This window comes from Mesoplodon mirus (assembly GCF_964341445.2).
Source record: "Mesoplodon mirus genome assembly, chromosome: 2".
Classification (NCBI taxonomy): domain Eukaryota; kingdom Metazoa; phylum Chordata; class Mammalia; order Artiodactyla; family Ziphiidae; genus Mesoplodon; species Mesoplodon mirus.
The window spans coordinates 40,080,887-40,100,131 of NC_138977.1; the positions used below are offsets into that span (position 1 = coordinate 40,080,887).

At 43.6% G+C, this 19,245-nt stretch overlaps 1 protein-coding gene across 2 annotated transcripts in view; it reads right to left on the bottom strand.

Annotated features, from left to right (window-relative positions):
• Nucleotides 1-10,762: 10,762 nt before the first annotated feature.
• LOC309811436 (COP9 signalosome complex subunit 4) overlaps nt 10,763-19,245 on the bottom strand; it is a 45,084-nt gene continuing 36,601 nt past the window's right edge. The window contains exons 8-10 of one of the 2 annotated variants that reach the window (XM_082634165.1): nt 18,790-18,905; nt 16,564-16,648; nt 10,763-11,291 (exon numbers count right to left, since the gene is read on the bottom strand). In XM_082634165.1, coding sequence (XP_082490291.1) covers nt 11,158-11,291; nt 16,564-16,648; nt 18,790-18,905 — 335 coding nt within the window. In that variant the 3' untranslated portion in view covers nt 10,763-11,157. The remainder of the gene's footprint in view (nt 11,292-16,563; nt 16,649-18,789; nt 18,906-19,245) is intronic. The other variant, XM_082634166.1, reaches the window with a different exon arrangement.

Here is a 19,245-nt window from a genome sequence, read left to right on the forward strand (position 1 = left end):
TACACACAGTACGGCTAGTGTTTTCTTCTGCCGGGCAGGGTACATAGCTCTTTAGACTCGGTGGTCACAGAAGTCCCTTTGGTCGGGAGCACAGAGCCCAGGGGGGTGTTCTGAATCAGAAAGGACAGAGCACGCTGGTTCCATCAGGTCTCAGCAGCTTTCTTGGCTCCTGCCTGGGGTCAGGCCACATTGTAGGGGACACAGTCTGCCCTTGAGGACCGCACAGATTAATAAACAGTCAAACCAGTAACCAAACACCCAGTTAAATTGTGCCAAGGGCTAAAAGAAAAGTGAAAAGGAATTTCTAGTAACTTCAAGGAAAAAGCAAGTATTCTTATCTTTTGAAAGTCAAGTATGACTTTCTAGGGGATGTGGAATTTTGAACGAGATCCTAAAGAATGGGGAAAAGAGGGTAGAAGAATGATCAAGGAGATTTCTTGTGGAGCGAGTGGTCTATTTGACTGGAGAGCAGCGTTAACTCAGGGAAGGCTGAGAGATGAGTCTAGACAGAGCACTGTGGAGCCAAAACCACTGAGGCTCATAATGCCAGGCCAAGGGGCTTAGAATTCCGCTGTAATTGGGAGCTCTAGATGATTCTTGAGCAAGTGTCTGATATGATACATGAGGTCCTCCAGGTAGTAAAGTCTGATAAGAGTGCTTAAAATGATTTGCAACAAGAGCCAAGAGCAGTAGAGAGCACAGCTAGGGACCTATGGTAGCCACTGAGAGAAAAAATAATGAGGGTCAATGGGGCAGAAGACAGTGGAGGGAGAGAAAAGGGAGGGATGTGTGAAAGGCTGAAAAGAGGTAGAATGACTTCCTTGAGATGGGCAGGACATGGGGAGGTGGGCAAGGAGAGAAAAGGGGTGAGTCTCAGAGAATTTTACAGTAGAAAAGAGGCCAGTTGGGAGGCTCATGCAGTAGTACATGAGTATCTATCTTCTTGTGCATGCCTCTGTGTGTGTGTGTGAGAGAGAGAGAGACAGAGACAGAGACAGAGACAGAGAGACAGAGAGATTTTGGGGGGTTGGGAGTATAAGGAGGGAGCAGGAAGGCCCCATACCTCCACAGGCCTCAGAATCCTTTACTAAGTTATAGGAACTTCCAGTGTTCAGGAAATGAGTCCCCGGAGCAAAACACTTGGAATGGGAGCAAGGAAATTCACATGCAACCCTTTGCTGGTTGCTTGTTGACTTTGTCTTCATACTTCTCCAGCCCTAACCTGCGGGTGTCCTTCATCACCTACTCCACACTGGGTCACACCCTCATGAAGCTCACCTCAGACAGGTAAGTACTGCTTGAATCCCCCAAAGCAGGCCTGGTGGGAGTGCTCACAGGGAAAAACAGGGAACTGAGGGGTTCCCTGAGACCTCATGTGGACCCACTGGGAGCAGGCTGGGCCGTCCTGGGCTCCCCTCAGAGTCCACTCTGACCCCCAGCCCCGGCTCCATGGCTCCCACTGACCCCTGGCTGTGCTGACCCTGGCAGACCCCGTGCTGCTAGACCATCTCCGCCCCCTCTAAGCCCCGCCCTCCGCCTGTCCTGTGTCCTCTCAGCGCTCTTCCCTTTTCTGAGAACTGGCTCACTGTAAGGACGCCCGGGACCTGGTGGAGCAGACGTGTGGGCCCTTTGTGAACACTGGCCTGTGTTGGGCACCTGCTCTGTGTGTCACTCTCTGCTCTGGGCCAGTGGGGGAAGAGGGGAGGCACAGTCAGAGCCAGGAGGGAAGGGTGGGCAGTGCTGAAGTGCTGAAGCTTCAGTGGAGGGGAGCTTGGTCCCTTGGTGGGTCTGAGACAAGGAAGCCCATGAGTGTGGGCTGGGGTGCGGGAGGGCAGCATGAAACACCAGCATCCTAGGTGGGCCCTTAGGAGGGCCCAGCGATGTGCCCAAAGCCCTGGAGGTGGGAAGATATGGAGCTCCTGAGTAGCCGGGAGGTTCCGATGCTCATGATACGGATGATCGGAACCCAGGGAGTGTGTTGGTGACAGTGTGTGGACACAGCATTCCCCATGCCTGGCTCCCAGGAGAAGCAGGGGCTGTGCTTCCTGTTAGGTGAGCTAGGGGAAGGCGTGGTTCTGTGTGTCCCTGTCTTCTGCATTTCAGAGAGACCTGAGTGGGGTTGAGGTGGAAGACAGCAAGTCAGTGGGGGGCTGTCAGGCAGGTAGCAGAAAGAGAGGCGGGGGCTGGGCGGGGGCCTCTGGGGGAGGAGCTGCCCGTGGGGGACAGGAGGACCACTGCCTCCTCCAAGGCAGGGGTTCAGAGCCTGAACCAAGGGAGCTATGGGGAGGCTCTTGAGGGTCTCCGGGATCCTCTCTGGAAGTGGAGGTGACGAAGTCTTCCTCAAGGGAAGGTGTCAGAAGTGGGAGTGGACTCAGGGGAGTGAAAAACGGGCTGGAATCTTAAGAATCGAAGGGCCTGATGAGGGCATAAGCAGCCGAGTGCACAGAGCTGGGAATAAGGATGGGGTGGGTGGGCTGCCCAAGGAAAAGGCCAGCTCAGGCAGGAGTGAAGCCTGGCCAAGCTCAGTCCCAGGTCAAAGGCTGGGGAGAGATGAGAGCTCCAGCATATTTGGGGGTGCTGTCAACAAAACAGAAATCTTCCCAAAAGTGTCAGGAAGAGGGGAGGGTGTTTGTGCTGCGGTGGGCAGGGCCTGGTGTGGCCTCCACTGGACCTGGGTCACAACTTCCTCAGCTCCTTGGCTGGGTCAGGCAGGGCAGGGCCTGGGGCTCTCAGATCGCACCTCACGGCAGAATCCGTTCTGCGCAAGGCGAGAGCCAGCCTTCAGAACCACGTTCTCCTTAGACTTGCTGTGACAGCTCAGCCCATCACACTGCATTAGCCTGAACCTAAGCCCCACCCCTGATGGGTCCCAGTCCCATCCCCTGCTATCTGCTTTAACAGAGGCCGACGGCCCATCCCCATGGCAGCCTGGGGTCACTGCTCTTCCGCCTGCGTGGACAGGCCTCAGGCCTCTTTTCCAGCTTATGATCTCTTTCTTCAGGAGCACATGAAGCCCAGGAGCCCTACACTCTAATGCAGCAGCTTGACTACTTGCTTTAGTACGGATCCAGAGGGGGAAGTGGCTTGGAGGGTCCAAGTCCACCTCAGGGGTCTATGGTAGGGGAGGAGGGGACAGGGCAGGGGTATCAGCACAGTGACGTTTCCACACTCAGCCTTGCCTGTTGGAAGGTGATGTGCCCTCACCAGGGACCCTTTAGGTGCCAGCAGTACCGCCAGTCACACTGGGGGTGCTGAATTCACAGGTGCGTATCCATGGGTGCTCCCCCCTCACCACGGACGGTCAAGGCAGGGCCCTTGCTGAGTCCCCTGAGGTCTGCATGCCTGAGACAGGGATGAGCACATTGAAAGCCAGGCCCTACCCATGGGACCAGCAAAGCAGCATCCCCCACACCCGCTGAATGGGGGACAGAGAAGCGTTGACCAAGGCCTGTCAGTGTCAAAGACACAGGCAGAGAGGTCACCACAGGGCCACTTGTGTCCTCTCTGGTCCAGGCAGGTCTCCACAGGGCAGAATGGCACCAGGTCAAGTGGTCTGTTTTGTAACAGTCAACCCTCATTCCTCCTCAACCCCCTTTACTGTTTTTTTTTCAGAAATGAAATTCGTGATGGTCTCAGCAGACTTCAGAATATAGTACCTACAGGAACCAAACACATGCAGGAAGGATTTAAAAAGGTACGGATCCTACAGCTCTGAGACTTTCTTCTGCTTTATCAAGTTCTTAGAGTATTTTTGGGTCATCTCACTGCCCTCCACCAATTTCCTTCATTTTGTTGCAGGCAAATGAGCAGATTCAACAAGCTAACTCAGGAGGTAAGCTGCCTGCTGACGTCACTGTGCTCAGGTGGGACAGAGCCGGGCACGGGCCTCAGCGAGGGCAGGTGCAGACCCCGCTCGGCCAATTCCTAGCGCTGACCTTGGAGCCAGTCCCTTGTCCTCTCTGGGCTGCAGATTCCTCCTCTGCACAGTGAGGGGGAAAACCACCCCCAGGGATGCTTCCGAGAACCACATGGGATCATGCATTACATTCCTGGTTCTTACTAAATATCAAGTGCTTGTCCTATGGTTGGGCTGCATGAAAAAGAAAAGAGAACTTCCAAGGATGGCGAGCAGACGGGGTTCAGTTTAGGGAACAGAGACCTTGGTGTCCCCCTGGCTGCCCACACTTTGTCCACCACAACTCTGGCTCTTCCTCCTTTCCCTTGAGCCTCATTCCTCTGGTCGACTCTCATCCTGTGACTGTGCCTCTGCCAGTGGAAATGGCTGTACTTGGCCCAGACCAGCTGCATCGAGACTGTAGGGTTGCAGCCCTTGTCGGGAAGGATGCATGGGCTGCTGGCGAAAGGCAGGTAGCTGGGCGGGGGCTGCTGTCCAAGCACCTTGACCTCGAGTTCTGAATAGCAGGACCCACAGAGCCAGCAGGAGTGCCTGCCAGCGCTGCCCAGGACATAGCCCACTGCCCCCCAGACACAGGGGGATGTCTTGTGCAGTCGGTCAGCTGCTTCTCCCTGTGCTCACCTGAGAGGCTTGTCCTCGTCCAGTGAAGTAGCTGCAGTTGCCTTTCAGGGCAAAGGCTGTGTCACCTGCCCATAGTGAAGGTCCACTAGAAAGGGCTCTGATCCGGTCTCAGGCTCCTCGTCTGTCAAGTGGGTCCTGGGCTGAGGCCCCTTCTCCCTCCAGGTGCTCTGGTTGGTGGGTACTCAGGTCAGGGTGGCCTCTCCCCAGGAGGAGGAGGTGTGGGAGCAGTGCTGTGGGCCTGGCAGCCTGAGGCAGGTCACTCCAGGTGCCTTGCTGAGGCCACTCCCTGCTTCTTCTGCAGATAGCAGTGCTTCCAGCCTGATTATCACTCTGACCACTGGACCACTGCTGCCAACGACATTACAGGAAACTACGAGTGAAGTGAGTCCTGTCCATCATTACCAGCTTTGTGCTCCATGTATTGGGGTATTTTTATTCCAACCTTTTTTTCCCTCTTAGGCTGAAAAAGCTCGGGATATGGGGGCCAAAGTTTTCTGTCGGGGTGTGAAAGACTATAAGAAATACCAGGTAATTCAGAACAGCTAACCAGGTGTTCAGCTAACCAGGTGCCACTCTTGAGCCCAGATGGGGAAAGCTTTCAAAGGCAGCCAGCTGTCCCAGAGACCCCCAGAGGATGGCCCTCTACCCACCCCGACTGTCTGGAGAACAGATAGCCACAGCCAATGAATAGCAAGTGCTGTGGAAACCTACACACCAGAAGTGTGGATGGAGGAGCTTTCCACTCGCTAAGCGTGGGCTGCTGGCAGACACCAGGATGTGGCCCTTGGAGTCTAACGTAGCAGAAAGCAAGAGCCTGTCTCCTGAGACAGGATCTGCTGTGTCCTCAAGCCCTGGCTGTGTGCCCACCATCTCCAATTCCCTTGTAGCTGCATGATATTGTAGAAAGAAAAGACCAAATGTATGGGATAGACGAATTCAAGTCCCTGGAAAAGCTTGTTACCTCGGTGAGTGTGGGCTAACCGTGAGAGGGGAGATGGGGTGTCTTCTCCCTATGCCTCTGTCATCAGTCTCCCTGACCCTGCCACCCCACTGTCTGTTCCAGCTGGTGGAAAATTCCTGTATGGAACTGACGGCTGGGAACACTTACTTTGCCTGTGTAGGAGGTAGGAGCCAGAGTCACATATCTATACAGAAGTGTGTGGCTCTATGTGTGTGTATGTGACACATTTGGGTGGTGTGTGGGTGTTGTGACTGTGGGTTGTGTGTACATGGTGTGATTTACTTGGTTATACAGCAGAAACTGACACAACATTGTAATGCAATTATACTCCAATAAAAATGTTAAAAACAAACAAGGAAGGGAGAATAGACAAATCTCCCAGAAATACAGAATTTTAAATAATGTATGTAGGTACACCTCCCCCAAGAAGATAGAGCATAATTCCCCACCCCTTAATTGTGGGTTTGCATAGCAACTTTCTTTCAAAATGTATAGTATGAAAAGGAGGGAAAAAACTAACTTCACAGTGGAAAAACCTAACAAAACTACCTCAGCCAGTTAATATCAACGTTAACATCATCAGTGGTGTCCTGTTGATAGCATGTACCCCTAAAATGATGTGATGAGATTGGCACCTTACCTCTAGGGTTTTCCTCTCAAAACCCCACAACTCCAGTCCAACCATGAGAAAAACATTAGACAAACAAAACTTGAGACCCATTGTACAAAATACAAAAATTGAGGCAGATTCTCCTCAAAACTGTCAAGATGATCAAAAACAAGGAATGTTTGAGAGACTATTGCAGTTTAGAGGAGCCTAAGGAAACATGACGACTAAAGGTAATACACCATCTAGATGGGTTCCTGGAACAGCAAAGGAACATTAGGTAAAAACTGAGGAACCTAAATAAAGTATAGGCTTTGTGCAGTACGCAGGCCTCTCACTGTCATGGCCTCTCCCGTTGCGGAGCACAGGCTCCGGACGCGCAGGCTCAGCGGCCGTGGCTCATGGGCCCAACCGTTCCGCAACATGTGGGATCTTCCCAGACCGGGGCACGGAACCCGTGTCCCCTGCATCAGCAAGCAGACTCGCAACCACTGCGCCACCAGGGAAGCCCAAAGGATAGGCTTTGATTAATAATCTATCAACGTTGGTTCGTGGTCACAAACCTACCACAGTAAGATGTTAACCAATAAGGGAACTGGTGCAAGGTGTGTGGGAACTCTCTGTACTATCTTTGCAACTTTTCTGTAAATCTAAAATGATTCTAAAATTAGGCCTTTATTAAAATTAAAAAAGTAGATTGAGAAAATTTAACCCTATTTTTTGTCTGTCCCTTATAGGTGAAGAGCTCTTTTTTTTCTTTTTTAGGATGTTTATATTTCTTTTTCTGTACTGCTGGATTTGATTCGCTAATATTTTGTTAAGAATTTTTGCATCTATTTTCATGATAGATATTGGACTGCAGTTTTCCTTTCTTGTAATGTCTTTATCTGCTTTTGCTGGAAGGGTGATGCTTGCCTCATAGAATGGATTAAGAAGTGTTCTCTGCTTCTATTTTCTGAAAGAGATTATAGAGAGTTGGTGTGATTTCTTCCTTATATGTTTCATAGAATTCACCAGTAAACCCATCTGGGCCTGGTGCTTTCTGTCATGGAAGGTTATTAATTATTGATTAAAAAATTTTAATAGATATAGGCCTATTTAGATTATTTCTTCTTGTGAGGCTTTTGGTAATTATGTCTCTCAAAGAAATTGGTCCATTTCATCTAGGTTATCAAATCTGTCAGCACAGAGTTGTTCATATTATTCCTTAATTATCCTTCTATTCTTCATAGGATCTGTAGTGATGGCCCCCTTCATTCCTGATATTAGTAATTGCCTTCTCTTTTTATCTTACTCTGGCTAGAGTTACCAATTCTATTGATCTTGTCAAAGAACCAGACTTTGGTTTCATTGATTTTCTTTATCAACTTCCTGTTTTCAAGTTTCACTGATTTACACTCTACTATAATTTTTATTATTTCTTCCCTTCTGCTTATTTTGGATTTAATTTGCTGTTTTTCTAGTTTCCTAATGTGGAAGCTTAAATTATTGATCTTAGATCTTTATGCTTTCCTAAGATATGCACTGCTTTCATTGCAACCCACAAATTTTGATAAGTTGTATTTTCATTTTCATTTAGTTCAAAATATTTTTAAATTTCTCTTGAGATTTTTTTTTTTTTTTTTTTGCGGTATGCGGGTCTCTCACTGATGTGGCCTCTCCCGTTGCGGAGCACAGGCTCCAGACGCACAGGCTCAGCAGCCATGGCTCACGGGCCCAGCCGCTCCGCGGCATGTGGGATCTTCCCGGACCGGGGCACGAACCCAGGTCCCCTGCATCGGCAGGCGGACTCTCAACCACTGCGCCACCAGGGAAGCCCGAGATTTCTTCTTTAATCCATGTGTTATTTAGAAGTATGTTGTTTATTATTTATTTATTTATTTATTGGCTGCCTCAGGTCTTAGTTGCAGCATGTGGGATCTTCGTTGCAGTATGGAGGATCTTTCGTTGCGGCACGAGGGCTCTTCACTGTGGCTCACAGGCATCTCTCAAGTTGTGGCGCACAGGCTCCAGGGTTTGTGGGCTCTGTAGTTTGTGGCATGCAGACTCTCTAGTTGAGGCACATGGGCTTAGCTGCCCCACAGCATGTGAGATCTTAGTTCCCCGACCAGGGATCAAACCCACGTCCCCTGCATTGGAAGGCAGATTCTTTACCACTGGACCACCAGGGAAGTCCCGAAGTATGTTGTTTAATCTCCAAGTTTTGAGGGAATTTCCAGGTATCTTTCTGTTATTGATTTTCAGTTTCATTTCATTGTGGTCTGAAAGCATACATTTTAGGATATCTATTCTTTTTAACTTGTTAAGGTGTGTTTTATGGCCCAGGATGTGGTCTACCTTGGTGAATGTTCTATGTGAGCTTGAGTGTACTCTGCTGTTGTTGGATGAACTGGTTTAGAAATAACAATTAGATCCAATTGATTGATGGTGCTGTTGAGTTCAACTATGTCCTTACTACTTTTCTGCCTGCAGAATCTGTCCATTGCTGATAGAGGGTATTGAAGTCTCCAAATATAGTAGTGGACTTGTCTACTTCTCCTTGCAGTTCTATCAGTTTTTGCCACATGTATTTTGACACTCTATTGTTGACGCTCTGATTTTAACTGAGCAGTTTATGATTACGTTTTCTCCATCCTCTTAGCTATCAACTATATTTTTTAAAATTTTACAGTTCTGAAACTTCAATCTGTCTGCTTACATTACCCATCTGTCCTTGCACGTTGTCTACTTTTTCCATGAGAGCCCTTAGCAAATTAAACATAGCTGTTTTAAATTTCTGTTCTGTTCGGAGAATTTCAACATCCCTGCCATATCTGAGTCTGGTTCTCATGCTTGATTTGTCTCTTCAAATTGTGCTTTTTCTTGCCATTTATCATCCTTTGTAATGTTTTGGTTGGAGGCCAGACATGATGTATCAGGAAACAGGAACTGAGGCAATTAGGCTTTTAGTATAAGGTTTTATGTGAATCTAGATAGGAGCTAGGCAGTACTTAACGTTTTCTGTAGCTCTAAGTGGCAGAGGCTTGTTTCCTCTATTTTCCTTGTTGTTTTGTCTTCTTCCCTGTTGTGTTTTTTCCCTAAGAATTCTTTGTTGAAGAGTCTGTCTTGGAGCTCTAAGTCATACTCCACAGATACTACACTGGAACTCTGTTATCATGGTGGAAGGGTATTTGGGAAGCATTCAATAATCTTATATCTCTGTCTTTTATTTGGCCTGGGTCCCTGGGCTGTGACCTTCAGAAGTATTTCTTAGACATTTTTTTCTCCTCTCCCATGATATAAGAAAGCTAAAGGGGGCTGAAATTGTCTAACTTGCTTATCCCCAGGTGAGATAAGGCTCTGGTAGAGTAATTTCCTTCAGAGGGCAGGCCTTTGTCATGGAAAATGATATGGGTGTATTTCAAAATAGTTACCTTCTCCTCCCCTGAAACACAAGGGGATCCCTGATCTTAATCATGAGAACTTGGTGGGGTTCCTGGGGATAAATCCTATAAAGTGTGGAGGTTCTCCTAAGAGTGGGGTTTTTGTTTTGTTCTGTTTTGTTTTGTGGTTCGCGGGCCTCTCACCATTGCGGCCTCTCCCGTTCCGGAGCACGGACGTGCAGGCTCAGCGGCCATGGCTCACGGGCCTAGCTGCTCTGCGGCATGTGGGATCCTACCAGACCGGGGCATGAACCCGTGTCCTCTGCATCGGCAGGAGGGCTCTCAGCCACTGCGCCACCAGGAAAGCCCAAGAGTGGGGTTTTTAACTGTCAAGCCCGTTAGCATCCAGTAACTTGTCAAAGTTACCATTTCACTGTTCATATCAGTTACTGGCCCAAGCAGGTCTGCTCCTGGTAAGTTGATCTCTAATGTGATTCTATCTGGCTGTTTCTCCAGTTTGGGAGTGGTGGTTTGCCCTATGACCTCAATTCTCCTTCGGATCTAAGAAAAGGCATTGATTTTTCCGCCTGTTCAGCCTTTTTCTTATGATTCAATTTTCTCCATCCTCTCTTAGCATATCAACTATATTTTTTTAAATTTTATAGTTCTGAAATGTCAATCTGTCTGCTTACATTATCCATCTGTCCTTGCATGTTGTGGCATGTGTCTTGCTGTGAGGATGGAGTGATGACTTCAGCGCCTTATATGCTGGAGCTGAAACTGGTAATTGCCTACAAACACTTTTTTATATTTATTTATTTATTTTTTTGCGGTACATGGGCCACTCACTGTTGTGGCCTCTCCCATTGTGGAGCACAGGCTCCGGACGCACAGGCTCAGCGGCCATGGCTCACGGGCCCAGTGGCTCCGCGGCATGTGGGATCCTCCCAGACCGGGGCATGAACCCACATCCCCTGCTTCGGCAGACAGTCTCTCAACCACTGTGCCACCAAGGAAGCCCCCAAACTCTTTTTTAAAAGTTCTTCCCTGTTTTCACTATAAAGCAAGGCTGAAATAATCCTGAGGAGTCTTCCCTGATCTCTCTCTGCTAAATGAAAAGCTCCTGCCTGTGTACTCTAGTACTTGGTACAACTACAAGTATTTCATATATTGACTCTTAGCTCTGTGACTCTGTGAATGCCTGGAGAACAGGCTTTTTGGCTTATCTTTGCATTTCTTGCATATGGTATAAATAATTGTCTGCTGAATTGAAAGGAAAAAGGAACAAAACACTGGTCACTAATTAAAAACAAAGTACTACTTTTATTTGGCTCACTTCTCCATTTATTAGATAACCACATGTGGAGAGGCACCAAGCACTTAAGTTTTACATAACTACAAAGTTATCACAAATCCCAAACTTTTTAGCCACAGATACTTCACCTACTCTGTTTAAAGAAAAAGCTTTCAAAACATCTGAGTTAGCCTGATACAGAGACCCTGAATAAATGGGAACTACGTATTTTTAAATGCTTGTACTTCCTGTTCTAATAATGTCTTCTTTAAATTGAATCCAGCATAAAAGGGATGGAAATATGTAAGGTCATGATGCAAACGCTTTTGAGAGATAGTGAAATTAATCTGTACAACATGGAAAAAGATGTAATGTGCACAGAAGGTCTGCAAGGATTCACTGAGCCATCTGGGCTTCCATGGCTTGTGCTGTCCATTCTGGTGCTGTCTGACTGATTTTCTCCAAAAGGTTATTCACTTGGAAACAAAGCGATTGGATCTGTTTGTCCCATGTTGGCAGGGCTTCTCGTGCTAAAGAAAAAAGGTATAATGTACAAAGTTTAAATTACTCCTTTGCAACCACAGTGAATGTTGAGTTAGAAGATAAATACAGTAACATTGATTTTTAAAAGTTTACTCCAAAAATCTTAATGAAATTAAGCTAATTAAGAAATAGTTAAGAAAAGTACCCCAATCACTGGCACAAAGTATAAACAAAACAAAAAAACACAAAATAAAACCAAACCACCTCAACTGCAGCAGTCAGACAGACAACTTCACTGAGGCCACCTGTTCCCTCACCAATGTCTACTGCTTCGTAAGACACTGCCACCCACTGGAGAAAGTGAAACTTGAAAACACTACATTCAGTGAAAGAAGCTAAAAGGTCACATATTGTATGGTTTCATTCATATCAAATATCCAGAACAGGTAAATCCATAGAGACAGAATAGAAATTGGTTGCCAGGGGTTGGGGAGAGAGGTATGAAGAGTAATTGCTTAAGGGGCATGGGATTTCCTTTTGGGAAGATGAAAATGTTCTGGAACTAGGTAGAGATGGTGGTTGCATAACACTGTAAACATACTAAATGTTACTGAATTTTTCGCTTTTAAATGATTAATTTCATGTTATGTGAATTTCAACTCAATTAAAAAATAGTAGTGGAGGAATAGGTATTGCTTTACTAACAGTAAAATTTACTATAAATTTATTACCTAATATTGTTACAGATCAATGGAACCAAATAGAGTACAGAAATAGATCCGAACATATATGTGGAACCTAATATATGCCAAAGATCAGAAAGGATGTTTTATTGAATAAATGATATTTGCATAATTGGCAATCCATCTTTAAAAAAAAAACAACTAGACCATGCCTTAAAATTATACACAAAAATGAACTGCAGACAGATTGAATTTCTAAATATAAAACAATAAATAAAATATTAGAAGACATTTTAGGAAAATATTAATTTTATCCCAAAATGAGGGAGACTTTCTTTTTTTGTAACATCTTTATTGGAGTATAATTACTTTACAATGGTGTGTTAGTTTCTGCTTTATAACAAAATGAATCAGCTAAACATATACATATATCCCCATATCCCCTCCCTCTTGTGTCTCCCTCCCACCCCTCTAGGTGGGAGGGAGACTTTCTTAATCAATACAGAAAACACAAAAGCCATAAAATTAAAAATGGATATATTTGGCTGCAAAAGAGCTTTTAAATGTGTTTATGGTATGCATTGTGTTACAGAAACACAACCGACAGAAAGAGAAAAATATCTGTAACACACATAGGAAAGGTGTGGAGGGGGAAGGAAGGAAATAGACAAGAAAAACTAACATGAATTCACAGAAAAGGAAATACTAATGGCCAATACATGGAAAGATATTAAACTTCACTAGTGCCAAGGAAATGCACAATAAAACAATAACATAGTATTTTCCCCCCAACAATTGGCAAAAGATAAAAAGAAGAAGAATATCCAACTCTTAAAGATTCATTCTCTCATATTGGTGGAAGTGTAAATGGCTACACCTTTCTGGAAAACAAACTGGCAGTAGCTATTAAGAATCAAAACATGTATATCCTCTGATGCAAAGTAACCAACTTCTGAGACTCTGTTCTATAGAACTAAGTGTCCCAGTATATAAAGATACGCACAAGGAAACCGCCTGAATGTCCATCAACAGGTGAATAGTTGAACTCCATGAAATATTATGCAGCTATTAAAACAAATAAATTAGATTTATATCTAGTGACTCACAAATATATTCACGGTACATTAACTTAAAAAAAAAACAAAACCACTTTGGGACTTCCCTGGTGGTCCAGTGGCTAAGACTCTGAGCTTCCACTGCAGGGGGCATGGGCTAGATCACTGGTCGGGGAAGTTCCACGTGTCAAGCAGTGTGGCCAAAAAAACCCCCAAACAAACAAACAAACAAAAACAAAAAAAAAACACTTCATAGAACACTATGTACATTAAAGTATAATGCCACTTTAAAAAATCCCTACATGGGCTTCCCTGGTGGCGCAGTGGTTGAGAGTCCGCCTGCCGATGCAGGGGACGCGGGTTCACGTCCCGGTCTGGGAAGATCCCACGTGCCGCGGAGCGGCTGGGCCCGTGAGCCGTGGCCGCTGGGCCTGCGCGTCCGGAGCCTGTGCTCCGCAACGGGAGAGGCCACAGCAGTGAGAGGCCCGCGTACCGCAAAAAAAAAAAAAAAAAAAACAAAACAAAACAAAAAAAAATCCCTACATGTTTTTACTTATCTATATAAACATGTAGAAAGGCACACGAGACTTTAGACTGACATTAGTTATGCCAGGCAGCTGGGATCAGAGGAATGCAGGTGAAAGTGGAAAGACATTACGGACTCTTCCTTTATTCATCCTTGTAATGTTTTACTTCTCATTATGAGCAGATTTACCATTGTAGTTTTTAAATCTAAGAAAATTAGAAAGTAAAATATCCCATATTCTATCAAGTTGGTATATGTTAATTTAAACTGTGTTTACTTGGTGAAGCCTCTGCTATACTCTTCATCATACATTGTGTTTGCTCATTCAATAATTATTTATTTCCCACTTACAACGTGCAGGGCACTGGAAAAGATGTTGGATATACCATGGAGAACAAGAGACACTTAATATCTATCACTAGGAAGCTGAGCTTGGTTAACAGAAACAGACATTTAGACAAATTCAGAAATTCAGGGTAACAAGAATGTATAACTTAAAGCCATACCTAACCTGGGAAGTCAGGAAAATCATTATTGATTAACATTGTTCAAACTAAGACATGGGGACAAATAGAAGATGGCTGGAGAGGCTGCTTGTGGAGAGGGATGACTATTTTGGAATGTTTAAAGTGGGAAAGAATTTACAATGCTGGAAAAAACAAAAAGTCCTGTGAGCTGGATTGGAAAGGGAAAACCATAAAGGATCACGTAGGACCTTTTGGACACTTTGTAGAATCTTACTCTACAAGCAATGGGGAAGCCATTCATCAGCATGTCAAGGAAGAGAGTAACATTTAATAATTTGTTTTTTATTTCTTTTTTCTGTTTGTTTGCATTTTTAAAAGATCACAATCCCTCTGGCTCTACTAGGGCAACTGGACTAGAAAGGAGCTATTGTAGATGTGAGAAGAAAAGCTAAAAGGCTATTTCTTAAGCCCAGAAGGGGTTTTGGGGGTTCAGAACAGGCTGGTGACAGTAAGAAATGAAGAAAAGTACATGGATTCCAGATACACTATGAGGTAAAATTCGAAGGATTCTGGGCAGTGAAGAAGAGAAGGGGTCAAGGATAAGGAATGCTGGAGAAAGTGAACAGTGTAGTTTCTGGCTGGCTGGCTGGCTGTTTTGGGAGGCAGGCAGTGGAGGAGACAGTGAATTCAGTTTTGGGTATATTCATTCTGAGAAGTCCACGAAGCAATCAGGTGGGAAACACCTATTAGTCAATTAGAGCCACTGAACCTGGGACTCAGAAGGGAGATTTACACTAGAAGTCTAAGCGCTGTCTGCATAGAGATGGTAACTGAATCAATGGGAATAGGTGAGATTACCTAGGGTAACAGTAGAGTGAGGAGAAAAAGGCCGAGGAGTATGTCCCAAGCAACCCCAATATTTAAAGTTAAAGCACTATAGAATCTACAAAGACAACTGGAAAGAATACCTGGAGAAATAGGAGGGAAAACAGGAGAATAGGGTGAAGGAGATGACAGAAGTCAAGAAGGGGCGGGGGCACTCAAAACGGAGTGAGTGATCAACCCTATTCAATATTCGGAGAAGTCAGGATGAAGCCTGAAAGATAAAAGGATTTTTGTTAAAACGGAAGAGACCTGACCATGTTTAAATATCAATAAAAAGAAGCCAACAGAGAAAAAAAGGATGAAAATAGACAAAATAATTGCTAAGCTCAGGTTCCTAAAAAAGATTTCTTTTTTGGAGCAGGGAGTGGCAGAGTTCAGAGAAGGGATCCAAAGTGCAAGAGGAAGAACTGCAGAGAGAGATGGAAACCATCTCCCATATAACACGAAAGAAGAAAAAGACAGAATTAGATCTATATTGAACAGAGAGTGAAGGAGGAGAAAAGTCAGAGGTTTAGGAAAATGAAATTTGAAATCGTCATTGCAGAGTACGGAAAAAGTGGACTAGAGAAATGTATCAAGAATCCCGGGCAGCATCGAGAATCCAGGACCTTGAATTTTGCAGTGTTATCAATCTGTCTGGTGCTCTGACTCTTCTCCAGCAACGTTAGTTAGTTACTCAAGTACAGGCATGGGAAAGATGGAGAATGGGTTCATTCAAGGTGAAGTTTTGCTGGACAGCAGGAACAGAAAGTTCGCAGGCAAGTGTTCTGGGGCATCTGTAAAAGAAGTAACTGAATCATGAAAATGATTGAAATCCTGATTTCACGATTCACGATGAATCATGAAATCTAAGCTGGATAGGAAGAAGAGTAAAGGTTTAAAAGGGGCTGAGCTGGGCTTCCCTGGTGGTGCAGTGGTTGAGAGTCTGCCTGACGATGCAGGGGATATGGGTTCGTGCCTCGGTCCGGGAAGATCCCACATGCCGCGGAGCGGCTGGGCCCGTGAGCCATGGCCGCTGAGCCTGCGCATCCGGAGCCTGTGCTCCGCAGCGGGAGAGGCCACAACAGTGAGAGGCCCACGTACCACAAAAAAAAAAAAAAAAAAAAAAAAAAGGGCTGAGCTGACTGAAAGAAAGTGAAAGTCAATAGACCAGAGGCTCCAATGCAGTCAAGGAAGAGGTGAGGTTGAAGTACCTGAGAAAGACCACTAGAAAGGCTGGGAAAAGGTCATGGTCAGAGTGGGATACTTCAAATTAAAACTGTACAAGTGGAATGGTTCTGGGTAAGGTCCAGGGCATAAATGAGGTGGGAAGAGGGCTGAGGAGGTATTAGACAATGAGAAAGACAAGAGATCTACTTACCTGTCTGCCTTCATCAGTTTAGTGAGCTGCTGAACAGGATATGCAACTGTCTTTTCTACATGCCCAATACACGGTATGTGGTCAATAAATGTTTGGTGAGTAATTCATGAGTGAACTAATATAACAATTCCAGTTTCAAATTTTTCCACGGCATAGAAAATGCTGCATTAATCAGATTCATGAATATAAGTTCATAAAAATTATTTTAAATTATTTCTTTGGGAAATAAGCTCATTCCATAGGAAGATTCTGGGTCAAAGGAAATTGCTCAACATGTTTTAATCACAAATGTACAACACTTCACTGCCATTTCATTATGATATAAACAAGCAAAACTTCTTACTTTCAAAATGAACTATTCCATCAATCTGATCAATAAATCCATTCATACGTCCTTCTGTTATCATTTGCGATGCTATCTTTTCTGCCTGTTTGAAAAAAAACAATAAATTCTTAAGACACTTTAATTATCATTTCTAATTATTCACATATTCTCACCAAGAGAACTGAAAGCTCTTGGTTTAGCTACCCATCACTAAGCCTTACGTATGTGTTCATCTGCCATTCATTACAAGAGTAAATCTTGTAAATCTGTCTGTTATATCCTCCCAATTCTTTCTGGGTACAATCCATTATTTTAAGTTAATTGGGACCTGTTTTTCTTGTTGTAAGATTTTAAGCAAGAATCTAGCCTTCTAACCAAATTTTCTCTCTGCTCAAAATCAAACTAACAATTTTTCCTCTCACTGGGATCCACATCTCAAAAAAATCCCTAGCTTTTCTTATTTTATTTCATTTCAGTTTTCACAGTATTTATCACCCCCAAAACTCTCTAAGACAGTAATATTTTTGAAGAAAATATTGGAAGGAGGAATAACGTTCAAATTTAAAAGGGAAACGAAAGGATTTAAAAGACCATTAAAGGGGAGCAAAAGGTTCTCTACCTAATTCCTAAAGAAATACTTCATGTTTACTGTCTGTTTTTAGTAACTCTGACCATCTTCACAATCAACCCTAAATCACTCTTGAACAGACTGTGACTAGCATTTATTGTTAAAAATATATTCACTTCCCTAAGTCTCAGCAAGGGATCATACCTCAAAGCCTAAAAAGGAAGCATCTTTTAATGGTAACTGAAGCCTTGGTTCCGAAATTGTTCCACTTCCTTTACTGTGTGTTGAATGTGTATACATAAAGGAATTGTATTAGAAAATACTAAATTACAATTTCACTAACAGATAAAAGGGGATGTGACCATAACTACATGACTCTAAGCTCTACAAGTTTTGTAGTGAGATGGATGGACCTAGAGTCTGTCATACAGAGTGAAGTAACTCAGAAAAAGAAAAACAAATACGATATGCTAACACATATATATGAAATCTTAAAAAAATATTGTTCTGAAGAACCTAGGGGCAGGACAGGAATAATGACGCAGACGTGGAGAATGGACCTGAGGACACAGGGAGGGGGAAGGGTAAGCTGGGATGAAGTGAGAGAGTGGCATTGACATATACACACTACCAAATGTAAAATAGATAGCTAGTGGGAAGCAGCCACATAGCACAGGGAGATCAGCTTAGGTAGATCAGCTCGGTGCTTCGTGACCACTTAGAGGGTAAAATAGGGAGGGGATATGGAGATATATGTATACATATAGCTGATTCACTTTGTTATACAGCAGAATCTAACACAACAATATAAAGCAATTATACTCCAATAAAGATGTTAAAAAAAAAGTTCTACAAGTTAGGTAAAAGTAAGGTTGATTGCTTGCTTTTACTGTTATTTAAAATTAAGAGAATGTTTTATAGATGTTACCTGAAATACTCTCTAAATACGACCAGTACTTTTTTGGAATCTATACATAGCCAACCAAATGCTATCATGACTAAGAATAAAATTAACTCCCTAATAACTCAGTCAACTTCTTAAGTTAAATCAAGCACAGAAGTTACAATAGAATAGCCTAGAGTATTACCATAGTCATTCTCTCAAAGAGATGAACTTTTTAAACTATGAGTCAATCTAGGGCAGAAAAAAGAATTAAGGCATAGATCAAATGTTAGTTAAAAATCAGAAACCACTATGAAGTGGACTTAGATACTAAACAAAGATATTCTTACAAAATGGGTATCATAACCTGGAACCCCTTTAAGATTTCCATTCTAGGTCACTTTACCATAAAATACAACTTAAAAAAAAATCAAAGACAATTCCATTACAGTACTATTTTGACATTCAAATAATTTATTTCCATTTACCTTAGGCTTTTAATGTATATTTTTGTTGCAACTGCCAATATTTATCAATTACAGTCATCTCTCAGTATCCATGGGGGATTGGTTCAAGTAGCCCCCATGAATACCCAAATCCACGGATGCTCAAGACCCTTATATAAAATGTAGTAGTACAATGAATACAGTTGGCCCTCCAAAATATTCCTCCAAAATATCCACAAGTTTTGTATCCGCAGATATGGAGGTCCAACTGTATATATTTTATTTTCTCTTTATGTCAATAATTTAGTCTCTTAACTTCCTTTTATGTATTGGAAATAAGAAAATACCTTAGCTGCAGGAATCTCTAAAAGGGCTCCAAGTTCCTCAAAGGTAATATTATTATATAATTTGCTTGCAGACAATAAATTGTGTTCAATAACAGCTCTGTCCAAGATGCTAGAACCTTAAATATAAATAAGAATGTTATAATTTTGAAACTAGTTTTACACTCTTAAAAGATGCATCTTGTTAAAAATTTTCTAGGCATGTACTAACTCATAATTATTGCCTTTATTGCTATCAAAATTTTAAAAGTAACCAAAATCCCTTGATACATTTTGAATAACATGCAGTTAAATATAACTAACATTTAGAAAATGATTGGCAAGTATTTATTAACTAGCTGGACAGATTTAATCCTCTGGGTTTGGGGTTTTGCTTCCTTGGACTAGCTATCAACTTCACTAACTTTTCTTACTATAAGCACATACTTTTATTAGCAAGCAGCAGCAAAACAATCATGC